This window comes from Canis lupus, chromosome 11 (genome assembly GCF_003254725.2).
Source record: "Canis lupus dingo isolate Sandy chromosome 11, ASM325472v2, whole genome shotgun sequence".
In the NCBI taxonomy this organism is placed as follows: domain Eukaryota; kingdom Metazoa; phylum Chordata; class Mammalia; order Carnivora; family Canidae; genus Canis; species Canis lupus.
In genome coordinates, this window is record NC_064253.1 from 1,707,179 (window position 1) to 1,722,040 (window position 14,862).

At 51.8% G+C, this 14,862-nt stretch overlaps 1 protein-coding gene across 19 annotated transcripts in view; it reads left to right on the forward strand.

Moving 5' to 3' along the window:
- RASGEF1C (RasGEF domain family member 1C) overlaps window positions 1-14,862 on the forward strand; it is an 80,444-nt gene that overhangs the window by 46,580 nt on the left and 19,002 nt on the right. For 18 of the 19 annotated variants that reach the window (XM_025446631.3, XM_049116464.1, XM_049116470.1 and 15 more), the window contains 5 exons: window positions 328-510; window positions 637-759; window positions 1,934-2,071; window positions 9,711-9,917; window positions 10,979-11,053. In XM_025446631.3, coding sequence (XP_025302416.1) covers window positions 334-510; window positions 637-759; window positions 1,934-2,071; window positions 9,711-9,917; window positions 10,979-11,053 — 720 coding nt within the window. In that variant the 5' untranslated portion in view covers window positions 328-333. The remainder of the gene's footprint in view (window positions 1-327; window positions 511-636; window positions 760-1,933; window positions 2,072-9,710; window positions 9,918-10,978; window positions 11,054-14,862) is intronic. The other variant, XM_049116472.1, reaches the window with a different exon arrangement.

The window sequence follows — 14,862 nt, forward strand, 5'->3', positions numbered from 1 at the left end:
ATTAGGCCCAGTCCTGAACTAAGAGTTTTTGTGGCCAGGGGCAGGGGCAGGGGCAATGTGCTAATTATCTAAGCCTTGTCAAAAACAACCTTCCCCAGGGGTAGGAGTGGAAAGAGTCAGTCCCTAAGTGGCTTAGACAAAGAGTAGAGGAGGGTTGGTTCCTGAGGGATGCTAGGCTGTGGGGGAGGGATCCCCAGCAGCCCTCCCAGGAAGTGATCACTAGGTTTGGATAGGCATCAAACCAAGAGGAATGACCACCGAGCCAGGAGCCCAGAGGAACCAGCGGGCCCCAGCGCAGGTGTGCCTCAACTGCTCCTCTTACTGCAGACAGGCATGCCCCGGACCCTGAACACCTCCGACATGGTCACTCCAGGCAGCCTTGGCCCACCCCCCACCGAGCCCACGGATGGCGAGCCGGCCGGGCAGTCCCTCCTGGATGGAGCTCCCTTGTCAGCCTCCCTGGACACCCTGATCCAGCACCTGGTGCCCACGACTGACTACTACCCTGAGGTGGGTGACCTACCCGGCGGGGTGGAAGGGCACCAGGGAGTGGGCTCCCTTCCACCAGGCATGGGCGAGACAGTAGGGCTGGGGCTGGTCTTGTGAGTACATGCTGCTTTCTCTGTGTCCCCCTAGAAAGCCTACATCTTCACCTTCCTTCTGAGCTCCCGCCTTTTCATCGAGCCCCAGGAGCTCCTGGCCCGAGTCTGCCACCTGTGCATTGAGCAGCAACAGCTGGACCAGCCAGTGCTGGACAAGGTAAGGGGCAGGGCAGGGGGCCCGTGAGTAGATAGACATGCCCCTGACATGCCCTCATGCATCAGCCTCTTGGAGTGGTAGTGATTATCTCCATTCTCCTGAGGAGGAGCCTACAGGGGGCTTCTGATATGTCTGAGGCCCAGAGCTAGAAGGGACAGAGTTAAACCATTAAGCCCTGTGGGAGCCCCTGAGCTCACACCATGCCCAGAGCCCCACCAGTAGGACCCTTGCCATCTGGGATGGCCCTGCAGCATCTGCTGGGCTTTCTGCCCTCTGCACACTCTGTTCCACCCTGCCCTCCTCTATAGGTTCCCCATATTCACTCTGTCTCTGGTCAGATCCCAGGAATTGTGACTCTCTATTTATAGGTATGTCGATCGAGCTCTGCTGCTATTGTGATAGAAACCCAACTTCAACTGGCCTAAGATGAAGGGACTTTACTAGCTCATGGAACTGCAAAGTCTCAAGTACCACTAGCTCCTGGGGGCTCAAATGACCCCGATGGAAATGTGGTCTTTCTCCCTCCAACCCTCTGCTCTGTTTCTGGGCCGGCCTCACCCTCACTTGGGCAGGTTCTCCTCACACAATGACAGGTGGCCTCTGTCACTCCAGGCTCACCACTTACTCTTCCCAATTCAATGGCAAGAGCAAGCCCCGTTCTAAACAGGTTCCAATGCAAGTCCCGATCTCATTGGCTTAGCTTAGGAGACATGTTCATCTGTGAACCAATCACTGTTCAGGTTGGGGAGTGTACCATGTACTCTTTGACCAGCACTGATCTGGGCCCATGCCAGGGGACCTGGGGCAAGGTCAGCTGCACCTGAACCCCAAGGGCTGGGGATGAGAGAGAGGGAAACCCCCAAAGCAAGCTGAGATGTTATTATCACAGAGAGGGAGATGGAATGCCCAGCAGGCAAACACAACAGAGGATACTGCCCCAAATGTGTCTGTCCATTGCTGTTCCCCCATGTGGTCAGCCCCCATCCCTATGTCATGTCCCTGTCACCTGACCCAGAGAAGGCACAAGGCATACCTCCTTTGGCTACCAGAGGCACTGCCCTAGTAGCCCAACCCCAGCTAAGGATGCACAGTGAGTGGCCAATGCGCTAGCTGATGGGGTCCTGCCTCTAGGCACCCTTCACCTTGCGAGGATGCTCCTTGGCTTGTCTTGCAGGCCCGGGTCCAGAAGTTTGGCCCCAAACTGCTCCAGTTGCTGGCCGAATGGACTGAGACATTCCCGCGGGACTTCCAGGAGGAGTCGACCATTGGGCACCTGAAGGATGTGATGGGCCGCATTGCCCCCTGTGATGAGGTAGGCAAACCTAGCACAAGTCCTACACCTGTCTGCACCCCTGCAGACAAGCCTGTTCCTGGAGCCAGCCTCAAGGCCTTCCCTCATCTTCTCATCTGTACCCTGTAGCCCCTGTAAAATCAGCCCTTTTCTCCATCAGGAAATTAGGCCTGCAGAGCTGGCAGGGAAACCAGGCCTCTCTCCTCCCCCGCACTCATACATGTCATCAGATGGCAAGCGAGGAAGGACCTACTCACGGGCTCTTGTGATCAGGCCCACTGGTCAGTGACCCATTAGGCTGGCCTGGAGAGCCCTGGTTGGGGCAGAGGAAGAAAGAGGGGGCCCCCCTGTGGCCAAAACCACATCCCAAGGTACCACCCTAGTACTCTAGTGGCTTGGAAGACAGCCAGTGTAGTGGGCATCAGGTGCTTCTGTACCCCACTCTACCCTGTTCTCCCAGCTGTATTACTCTGGGGGGAAGACCTTTAAAGGTATAAGGAGGACATAGATCCCCCCATCTCAGGGTAAGGGTCAGAATACAGAGCAGGACCCTGTGAAGCAGAGGGAGGTCTCCTGGCGCAGTCAGAAGAAGCAAATGTAGCAGAATCTCCAGAACAATTCTCCAGCAGTGCTCCAGTGGCCAGCACTGATGTGTTCCCTAGGACAGAACACGGCAGGGGGGTGGGGGGTGGAGGATGCAGGTCAGTTGCCCTGGGAGGACGCTGAATGTGGCAAGCTGGTAGCTAGTCACGTGCCTCAAAGTGGTTCAGACGTGACAGAGCCAGGTGCTTGTGAAACAAAGGAAAACTGCCAAGGCAGGATGGGCAATAGGGAGCCATAAAGCCTATAGCCTAACAGGCTCAGGGAAGGAGGCCTTGCCTATGGGCCACTTCACATAGTAAACAAGTGACTTAGCCACTCTGAGGGCTCAGTGAGATGAGGGTCATCTCTTCCTCCTCCATCTCCTCCTCCTTCTTTCTTCTCCACCCCTTTCTCCACCTCCCTCCTACCCCTCCTCCTCTGCATCCCCTAATCCACCTGGGGATCCTGACACTTGGCTTAGGATGCAGCAGGATATAGGGTCAGAGAAGACTCAATGATTGGATAAATCAAGAAGGATGGATTAGAAGCAGGGAGGGTATGCTGGCTGACTGGATGGATAGTTAGCTACTTTGATGGATGGGTAGAGGGGGGAAGAGAGATGTTTGGATATTCTGATAGGAAGATGGATATTTGGTATGAGTGGATGTGGAAAGATTGATGAGTGGGGATGGATGGATGGATGGATGAGTTGATGGATGAATAAGAATGGATGAGTGGATGGGTGAATAAGAATGGATGGGTGGATGGATAGGTGGATGGGTGGATGGGTGGATTGGTGGATAGATAGTGGATGGATGAATAAGGATGGATTGGTGGATGAGTAGATGGATAGATGGGTAGCTGAGAGGATGAACGAATAAGAATGGATTGATGGACGGGTATGTGGATGGATGAATAAGGAAGAATGGATGGGTCAATGGATGGATGGGTAGATATGAGTAGATGAATGGATGTGTGGATGAATAGATGGATGGATAGATGAGTAGATGAATGGAGAAGTGGATGGAAGGGTGGATGGGTAAATGGATGGATGGGTAGGTGAGTGGATAGGTGAATAAGAATGGATGGGTGGATGGATGAATAAGGGTGAATGGGTAGGTGGATGGATGGGTCGATATGTGAGTGGACAGGTGGATGGATGGGTGGGTGAATGGATGAGTGAATAAGGATGGATGGATAGATAGGTAGATGGATGGATAAGATGGATGGATGGATGGATGGATGGATGGATGGATGGAGAGATGAATGGATGGGTGGTTGGGTGGTAGAAGGTTGGGTGGGTGGGTGGATGAATGGGTAGGTGAGAGGATGAGTGAGTGGGTAGATGGATGGATGGGTGGAGAGATGGATAATTGGGTGGGAGGGGGAGTGGCTCAGTGGATGAATGGGTGGAGGGATGGATAGGTGGGTGGATGAGTGAGTGGCAAACATTAGGAAGGAAGGAGGAAAGATAGATGAGTAAATTGGGATGTGGGTATCATATAAAAGGAGAGATGGGCCCTAGCAGATGGGTGGATGCAGGGGTGGATGGATGAGGGTGTGCAAGGAGATGAGAGTCTCCTGCTTGAGCCCCTCTCCCCAGGAGGTCTTCAGCAGAATGAGATCTGAACCATCCACAAGACAAGACAGAACCATCCACCCTTGTCAGGCCTGCCTCTGCCAGTGTTGGAGCCGTTTCAAAGGCAAACCCTACCCTTCCAGCTGTGGTGGTAGGGATGGTTTAAGTCCTGCCTGGTTTCCTAGAGAAACAGGGCCTCCTTGCCAGCCTCTTAGAGCTGTCAGTCCTGCCACCAGGGCTGTGCTGGGAAATCCTTTCTAATCACGCTGTGGATGAGAAATGAGTGAGGCTTAGGAAGGGCTGTTGAGGGCAGCCATCCAACAGGTGTGGGTGTTCAGAGAACAAGCTCATTTGTTAACCTGGGATCCAGTCAGGTGTGCTGAGCACTGTGGGCTGGAATGAGGGTTCCTTGGCCCCACGCCCATCCACCCAGGCCCAGGCCAGGGCGCTTCCATGTGTCTTTGAGATCTCCAAGTTGCCCAGTTGCCCTTAACAGAGAGCAGCCACTCCAAAGTGATACCCTCTGGGTGCTGCCTCCCCTCCCCTGGAAGCTGCAGGTGGAATGTGGGTGGCTCCCCTTCCAGCATGGACGGCAAGGGCTCAACCCAGAAAGGAGCTGGTCTGATCAGGCAGGGCCAGTAGGACTCAGAGCATGAGGTCTGGATGGGGCCGCCTGAGCTCACTTGGATCCAGGCTCCAAAACCACAGCTGTGTGGCCTTGGGCAAGGCGCTTCACCTCTCTGAGCTTTGGTCTCTTCATCAGCAAAACAGAGAAAAACCGTTGCCACCACACAACTTTTTGGCAAAGAGTCCCCGACATCATGTGCACTGTTATTTTGGCTCTTGGTATATGTGAGCTGTGATGAGGAACAAATTGTTTCCAAAATTCAGGTGTTTGGGGCCTACTTTTAAGCTTTTACTGTGGAACATTACAAGCATACACAGACAGAGAAAAACAACCATTAACTCCCGTGATTTCATCACCTAGGCTCAACAATCATCAGCATTTTGCCAAATTCACTCCTTCTATCCCTTCACACATTTCTCCCTCCCTCCAAAGTATTTTTAAACATTGTATCTTTGGCTCCAAAAATATTTCAACATTTTGCTGTAAAGGATTTCTCACACAGGGATCGGGTCAGATGATATAAAGTGCCATGAGCAGGTCAATGAAATGATCCCGAGTGTTTTCAGAGCTGTGTGTCTTTGGGCAAGTTACTTGACCTCTCTGAGCCCTAAATGTCGTTCCTATAAAGAGGGAGGGTGATCAGGGCTATGAGATAACAGTGGGGCCCAGGGAAGAAGAGCATGTTTACAGCATGGGGCCAGGGGCCAAGGGGGCTTCCTCATCAGAAGACCAGAAAAAGTACCACCTCTCGCATCAGCCCCCGCTCCTGAACCCCCATGTCCTTCCTTCACTACCCACCGCCTGGGAACAAAAGGCCAGAGAGGAGCTGAACAAGCCCTACTCCATGACCAAACATGGAAGCTTCCCCAGCATCTGGCGGTGGCACCGAGGTACCTGCTCAGGGCCACCCTGTGCGAGGCAGGGAAACCAGCCTTGGAGGGGGTACTGGTAGGTTGGACTCAGTAGTCTGGGTTCAGGGAGGCCAGTGCCGAGGCTGAGGATGGGAATCCAGGGAAGGTTCCAAGGTCCCAGCTCCAATAAGGGAGACCAGACAGGAGGACACTGGTGTCCTGGCCACACCCGCTGGATCAGCTGCAGAAGAGCTGTACCCTGGGCCCTGTGGGGGACTGGCTTGCTGTCCCCTTTCCACGACTACCTGCTGGGCTGACCCTGCTGCCCTCAGAGGCCCCCTCGCCCAAGGACACAGGTGGTCAAAAGCTGACACTGAAAATAACTGTGGCAGGTGAGGAGCTTCTGCCCACACAGGAGGGGGCTGAGCCCATTGCAAGTCTCCTGGGCTCACTGAGGTGGGATTTTCGAGAACTTCAAAGATAGAGGCCCATGGCTGTCCAGGCAGAGAAGAGGCTGGATAACGACAGCCTTCATCCCTGGACGACCCCTGCACTTGAAACCCAGCTTCATGTATGCAGCAGGTGGCTCCGTGGATTGCATGCGCATGAGCTACAAGGGGAAAGGCTCTCCCACGTTGGGCATGCCCCGGTACTCTGGAATCTGAATTCCTGATGGCGACAAGGGGCAGCCTCAGCATCCTCAGAGCCAGGTCTCTGGGTCTGCTCAGACGTACCTAGATCTCTCAGCTTCTATCCATGATTCCCAGGGTGTAAGAATCATGAGACAATGAGAGAAGGTGAAAGAGAAGGATAAATGCCATCCCCATATTCAAAGGGGGTATAGAAGATTCAGGAAAGAACCAACGGATAAGCTTGAGGTGAACACCACCGGAAAAATTCTAAAGGAAACAGAAAATGATAGTCATTCGGAGTACTGGTTTAGTAGAAACAAGTCTTGGGAAATTATCTGCGTATTTTTTTAAGATTTATTTATTTATTTATTTATTTATTCATTCATTCATTCATGATAGACACAGAGAAAGAGAGAGAGAGAGGCAGAGACACAGGCAGAGGGAGAAGCAGGCTCCATGCCAGGAGCCCGATGCGGGACCCGATCCCGGGACTCCAGGATCACTCCCTGGGCCAAAGGCAGGTGCCAAACCGCTGAACTACCCAGGGATCCCCTATCTGCGTATTTTTAAAAGAGGGTAAGCACATGGTTCTATCAAACTACAGACACAAACACAGTGGGCCCCTGACCTCAGAGGGGCTCCACGGTCTATGCTGGCAAGGCCGACCAGCCAGAAGCAGGTGAAGGCCACATTCATCCAATCGGCACATGTGTGTGAGCCCTTCCCGTGTCCTTTGTGCTGGGGATGAGCAGAGAGTGACCTGGTCTGATCTTCATGGAGCTGGTAGTGCAAAGAGGAGATACACGATCCCCTGATCCACGCTCAGCCAAGGGTTGAAGGAGGCCTGGTGCTCTGAGGTCCCAAGGACGAGAGGAACATGCAGGGAGAGGCTGCACAGGCCCTGCCGGGGTCTCAGGCGAGAGGAGCAGGAGGGGCCTGTACCTGGAGCACTGAGAAGGGTAGCAGGGGCCATGTGGAGGCCACCAAATGTGGCCGGAGCTGACTTCAGGAATCCTGAGCCCCATTGCGGCTTCTGTCTTTGCAAAGGCACTGGGGCATTTTAAGGAAGATGTTAGATGTGCATTTTCAACAGACCTGCTCTGGCAGCAGAGTGGAGTGGAGAGGCTGGCACAATACGCCCACCCTACCCCCTGGCCCAAGGGCCTCCTGCAGCCACAGGGACACAGCAATGGCCTATACCACAGACACAAAGCACGGAAATGGCAGGAAGCAAAATCAGGAGGAGGCCACCAAGGACAAGGGGAGTGAGAGGTCCACTCACACACACTGGGTGGGGGTGGCCCCATGGCCAAGTGGCTCCAGAGCTCAGAGAGGCTGCATCTGTTCAGCTGGATGCTGTCCACGCAGACACTGAGTGACACACTGGGACATGAGGCAGCACGCCTAGGGACAGGGACAGACCACAGGGAACAGAGGGCTACACAGAGGCAGGGCAGCGGAAGGACGGTGCAGAGAGGCCTGCCCACAGCCTGAGGCAGGAGGGACCGGAGGCAGGTGCAACCTGGGAGGGGGCCCGGGGATGCCTCCCTCAGAAGGTGGCCATGAATGAGGCCACATGGGCCAGGGTGGAGGACAGGGCATTGGGGAGGAGGGAACATGATGGCAGTGTGGCCGCCCAAGTGAGGAGAGAGATGGGGCCTGGGTGGGCATTGGGGCTCAGCACGCACTCAGTTCCCTATTTTCCCGGCATGCAAACGAGGACCTAACTGGCAATGTGCCAACCACACTCTCAGACTCAGCAGAGTTGTTCCTTCCACAGGTGATGGATGGAAGACTTGGACCTCAGTTTACCCACATACTGTCCAGTGGGCCTGCCCCCACCAAGGCTCTGGGAGCAAGATTCAGGGTTTGGGTTTGGTTGAGATTAGCAGCCTCCTGTCCTGGTTCCTGTATCCCAAAGGCTCTTGTCTGAGGCCCCTTGACAAAGAAGCACTTCCGAGAGTGCCAGATGATGCCACCTTGGTCACCGGAGCTCTGGGCACCAACAGTGCTGGCTGGACTTCCCGGCCCCCTGGAGCCCTGTTGGGCTTGGGGAAGCACTGAGGCCTCCCATGCACACTTGGCCCAGGTAGCCAGATGCCCCACCTGCAAGCATTTTTTATGTGTTTCAAAGCAGCATGAGAAAGCACGCTTTTTTTTTTTTTTTAAGATTTTCTTTATTTATTCATGAGAGGCAGAGATATAGGCAGAGGGGGTAGCAGGCTCCATGCAGAGAGCCTGATGTGGGACTCGATCCTAGGACCCCGGGATCATGACCTGAGCCAAAGGCAGATGCTCAACCACTGAGCCACGCAGGTGCCCTGACAAAGGACGCTTCTATCCGACGGTATCCGGCCGCACCAGCTCCTGAGCATCCGTTACCCTCCCAGGCCCCTGGGGCCACTGGGCACCCGCCTGCCTGCATGATGGCTCATCACTGCCAGGAGGCCAGGCCCAGACACTTTCCACTGCTCCCAAGCCAGTTCCCCCTGACTTGTGGGGCTTGAATCAACCTCTGGGGGTGGGGGGCATTTGCTGACCAGTTTGGGGGTTTCTCCTGTGGACAACTGACCAACCCCTTGGAAGCATGGGCGTCAAGCTCAGTAAACACAGCCATGTCCAATGATGTCTTTCTTGGAGACAGGGGTCCCCCAGGGGGAAATAGAGCCCATGCCAGGGAGGGTGTGGGTGTGGGAGGGCAGGTGCCCCTCCAGGTCACCACACCCCATCCAGGGTGGCCCAAAGCAAGAATGCATCCGTGCCAGCTGCACGGTGAGATACTTTTGTCAGTGTGAGCGATTATTCAAGGCCTACAGTGTGCCCAGAGCCAGGCCTCGATCTGCCGACACAGAGGGGGCCGCTCAGGCTTCCCTGCCCCTGCCGAGCTGCCACTCTAGTGAGGTGGTAAACAGCCCTGGTCATCTCCCACGGTGGTCCTATAGGGAAGTCACAGAGGGTGACCTGAACAAGTACTGTCGGGGCACAGATGGGGCTATGTCACTGGTCAGGAAGGCCTCTCCAAGTCAAGAGAGAGGAGGGCCTGGGTGGGAACCCCCATGACAGCTGGGCAAAAAGCCAGTACCAGGGGCAGGGCCCATTCCATGCCTTCCTCCTCTCTCCCCGCCTCTCCGTGGTGGCGCACCCCAGTCTGCCCCACAGCCCAGAGAACTGGGGCAGCCCTGGGAGTCACCCTCCCTGGCATGCATGGGCTCTTCTGGTAATCCTGCAGCCTTTCCCCACTGCCCTGGGCTGGATCCTGCTTCAGGGTGGGGACAGGAGCAGTCACCCCTAGCCACAGCTCACATCCCAACTGGCCCAGAGCCTCAGACGCTAGACGCGAGGAGATGGGTTTGAGACATGAGCTCCTCCCTTTCCACCTCCCCTCCAGGCCTACCGAAAGAGGATGCATCAGCTCCTACAGGCTCTGCACCAGAAGCTGGCGGCTCAGGGCCAGGGCCAGGGCCCAGAAGCCGTGCTGGGGGCCGACAAACCCATCTCCTACAGGACCAAGCCGCCAGCCTCCATCCACAGGGAGCTTCTTGGCATCTGCAGTGACCCCTACACTCTGGCCCAGCAGCTGACCCATGTGGAGCTGGTGAGCAAGCCTGTGCCATCCTCTAGCCAGACCCAGAGGCAAGGACAGCTGAGAACCAGCCATCCCTGGTCCTCACCTTGGCTCAGCGTACCCCAGGGCTTGAGCCCGTCACAGCAGGGCCAGCTGGGCACCTCTAGGATGCCCTGGCTCTGGAGCAGTCTCTCACCTTCCAATAGGAGGGCTGCACATGCTAGGCCTGCCCAACTTTGACCCTTGGCCTGCCTGAGAGGATGGGCCTGGGACAGAGGAACTGGGTCCCAATCCTGGCTCTGCCACCCCCTGCTGTGTGAGCTTCCTACCACTGGTGTCTTCCCTACCAGGGCCTCAGTTTTCCCATCTAGGACTCACAAACACTGCACCACCACCTTCTCCTTCTGGAGAAGTCCGATAGGCTGGACTCTGGATACATGCAGCCTAGCCTTCAGCATGTTGGATTCCTTGTACATGCAGAGGCCAAGGGGCCTGTCCCAGACAGAGGGGAGGTGGGGGAGTAGGTTTCTTCTCTTTTAAACCTCCGCCACCACCATTTATGGCTCCCTGACTGCTTTCTGGTGTTATACTCAGCACTCTATGTGTACTATCTCAGTTCATCTTCCCACCACTCTGTGTGGGAGGTGCTATTATTATTCCCTTTGCATCAATGAAGAAACAAAGGTCCAGAGAGTTTAAGTGACTTGCCTGAAGTCACACAGTAAAAGGGACAGAGCCAGGATTGAATTCTGACCCAGACCCTGGGCTCTTGGCCACTAGGCCTCCCCTGGAGGAAGCAGGTAATTACCCAGTTTCCAGCCTGGTGTCCTGGGTATCACACCTCCCAAGCACCCCTTATGGGGACATTGCCTCCTGCCCCCCATGAGCTAGGGACGGCAGCCCTTGGGCATGGTTTCAAGCTCTGTGACAACCCAGAACGGGGTTGTGGAGCGCTTGTGAGAAGGGCAGGTGTCCAGAGACCCTCCCGGGGTGGGCTGAGGGAACCTGCAGGAGGACATGCCAGCCCCCCAATGCCATGCCCTGCCCATGGGTCCCCCCTTTCCCGACTCCGCTTTTTCCTTCTGGTGCAGGAACGGCTGCGGCACATCGGGCCTGAAGAGTTTGTCCAGGCTTTTGTGAACAAGGACCCTCTGGCCAGCACAAAGGTAGAAGGCCCTTGGACAGGCCGGCCCACTGGGCCCTCGGGGGAATGCCACGAGTGTCAGCTGGGCGAGCTTCCGGCGGGCCCAGAGCAGAGCAGATGGGCTTTGGGGGGCTGTGCCCACTCCATCCCTGCCCCTCCAGCTTGCCCCCCAGACCGAGGGCCTCAGACCCCGACAGCCCTGAGTCCTGGGGAAGCCACCTGTCACCAACCCAGCGGGGGCGGATGCGGGGTGGGTGTGGAGCTGAGGCCGCTGGGTCGGGAGGAGAGTGGAGGGCGCCCCAGGTGCGCTCCAAGACCTCCAAGCTCTCTGGGCGCGTTTCGGTGGGCGCTGGTGCCCTCCAGCGGCCACCCGGGGTAGCGCCCTAGTGGGCTTTTGCCCTCTGGCTTAATAGAAGAAGAGCAACTGTATTTAGAATGCATTTTCACCTCTCAGATAAGCAAAGATTAAGCATTGTGGGTATGTAGGGGAAGAAGCACACGCGTACATGGCTGGTACAGGGTGAAATTGGCACAGCCGCTTTGGGGGGCATCTTGGCAATAGTATCAACACTTGAAATGTACACTCTTGACCCCAACTTTATCCGCCTAATAATTTATCCTACGGATATACACACGCACGTACACGAAGATGTGTGCATGAAGATATTGTGCACTATTAGGGCCAAAGGCTGGAAGCAAACTGTCTTATCATCCTTGGGGACTCAATTACAAGTTATAGTATGTCCACATATGGAATGCTATGCATCTATTACAAAGAATAAGTGACTAGAAGTATAGAATACCCAGATCCACTATAGAGAGAAAAAACTAGAGTGAAGGTCAGGACAAAGAGGATGTGGCCATTTGTGTAACAACAAAAGGTGGGTGCGTGATACCTGTTTGCACAATCCATGCCTGTGAACAATCTCTAGGAATATGGGTTACTCGCAGGAGCTGGTTGTTCTTTATGTTTGGTTTTGCTTTGGGGTTTTGGCCATCTCCAAGAATTACTTATTTTTTGTGAAGTACATCGAAGATTGCACGTGACCTCTCTTCACCCATCTGTGGTAGACGGACATTTGTGGTGTTTCCAGCCTCTTGATTATAGATACTGCTGCTACAAATGTTCTTACATGTTTCCCTGTACATTGGTGCGTATTTTTCTAGGGCATCAGTTCTCAAATAATTTGGATTTAGGATCCCTTTAGACTCTTAAAAATTATGCAGGACCCCCAAAAACTTGGTTATGTAGATTATATCTACCCATATTCATCATATTAGCTTTTAAAACTGGTAACTGTAGGGCAGCCCTGGTGGCGCAGCAGTTTAGCACCGCCTTCAGCCCAGGCCATGATCCTGGAGTCCTGGGATCCAGTCCCATGTCAGGCTCCCTGCGTGGAGTCTGATTCTCCCTCTGCCTGTGTCTCTGCCTCTCTCTCTCTCTCTCTCTCTCTGCCTCTCATGAATAAATAAGTAAAATCTTTAAAAAAACTGATAACTTTTAAAGATATTTATTTATTCAAAATAGCAATAATAAACTATTACAGGTTCACATAAGTGGTATATTTTATGGAAATAACTAGATTTTCCGAAGTAAAAAATTCTTGGGAAGAATGATATTGTTTTACAGTATTCTTACAAATCTCTTTAATAACCAACATAACAAAAAGACAGCTAGGTTCTCTTACCTGCTTCTGCATTCAACCCCTTAATGTACATTATTTTGGTTGAAAATCCAACCTCTCACAAATATATAGTTGGAAAAGGGAAGAATATTTTACAGCATTTTCAGATGAGTGAATATTTTCCTTTGATACTATGCTAAAATTCAGCAGGTTTGTAAAGATTAATTGCAATTTGGAATCTGAAAATATACCAGTGGACTTTCTGTGCTCTATTACATTAAAATCCATTGGTCCATCTTGCATCTTGAATGGATCTTTTGCTCCTGCATGATATTATAACATCATACATCAGACATTTGGAAACTATGAGTTCACTGAATTGGGCAGATCCTCCAAATGTTGGTACATTTCATTCATTATACAACATTTTTAAATCATATCCACTAAAATCATTACTGATCTTATCCTTCCAAAAAAAGCCCTTGAGTATTGGGAAACTCTCAAGATCACAGAGGAAGATACATATTTTACAAGTTCCCAATTCTCTGTTGAGATCTTGAATTTTAACATTAGCAACAAACACTATCAATTGTTTTCTTGAAGTGACAGGCTCATTTTGTTGGTTTTCAAGAAAATATCAACCAAATAATGAAGTCCGAAAAACCATAGTTGGTCAGTCCTTTGAGTAGAAATGGTGTTTCATGAGAAAAGTGGCCAGTACTGCTCACAAGTCTATCACACTACTGCTTTTCCTCAAGATTTGACTTCTGTATGCAGAAGTGCTTTTATGTACTGCTTTGTCATGTAGAATATCAAAGAGATGTGTGCACAAGATTGAGATTTGATAGGATTGAAGAGTTTGCTTCCCCACGGACATTCTGAAATCACACTCAATTTTTTTCTCTTTGACTATGAACATGTGATAGTGAAGAACGTAATGACCATGAGTATGGTTTGATGACTCTGCCTTGTTTTGGGCTATGTTGGGAGGGATTTTACCCACTATTCTTTTACACATCTGTGCAAATGTCAACACACTGGAAAGATAATGACACTGTGTGAATATGAAACTGGTTGTGCCCTTGAAGAATTGTCACTCCACAATATACCTAAGAGGGAAATCACACTGTCACAGGCGATGCCAGGTGAGGCTGTACCCATTAGCACTGCCAGCAGGGAGGTATTCCTTCTCCACATCCTCAATGACACTTAAAATTGTCAAACTTTTACGTATTTGTCAAACTGTTAAAGGGAGCATCTTTTCATATGTTTTGAACATTCCTGTTTTCTGTGAAATGCCTGTCATCCAGTTTCCTATTGGGGTGATTTGGCTTTTTCTTGAGTATTTTAAAAGAGGTTTTTTGATGTTTTTTTTTTTTTAATATTCTGTATTTTTTAAAGATTTTATTTATTCATGAGAGACACACACAGAGAGAGGCAGAGACATAGGCAGAGGGAGAAGCAGACCCCCCAAAGGGAGTCCAATGTGGGACTCAATCCCAGGACCCCGGGATCACAGGCGGAGCCAAAGGCAGACGCTCAACCACTGAGCCACCCAGGCTGCCCTGGTGTTTTTAATTTTAACTTCATCAAATTCACTAACATTTTCCTTTACATTTTTTTAGTGGGGAAGGGAGTAAGAAATCCCTCCCTACACCCTACCCAGGTCATAAATATAATCTCTAATGTTTTATTCTAGAAGTCTTAGAATTTTGCCCTTCACATTTAAGCCTTGGATTTAAAATTCACTTCGTGGATATGGCCTGAATTGGAGATCCATGTTCATGGTTTTACCACACAAATAGCAACTTTTCCTACACCATTATTGATGTATTGTCTTGCTCACTAATACGCCCCAACGGTTTTGTCACTATCATATGTCATGTTCAATCAACATGTGTAGATCTGTTCCTGGACAGTCTGTTCTGTCCACTGGTCAATTTTTCTATCTCTGTATCAATATACACTATCTCCATTATTGTGGTTGTATGATCAGTTTTTTCTCATTGTCTAGTGAAGGAAAGCCTCTGGTTCTTCTTTACAAGTCACTGAGATATTCTTGGTCTTGTTTTTCTATTTGAAATTTTGTATCCCTTGTAAATTCAGTGAAAAATCTTACTGGGATTTTGTTAGAATATATGAAATATGGACCAATTTAGGAGGAATTTGCGTTTTCATGATACCGAGTCATCCGACCCATACAAAT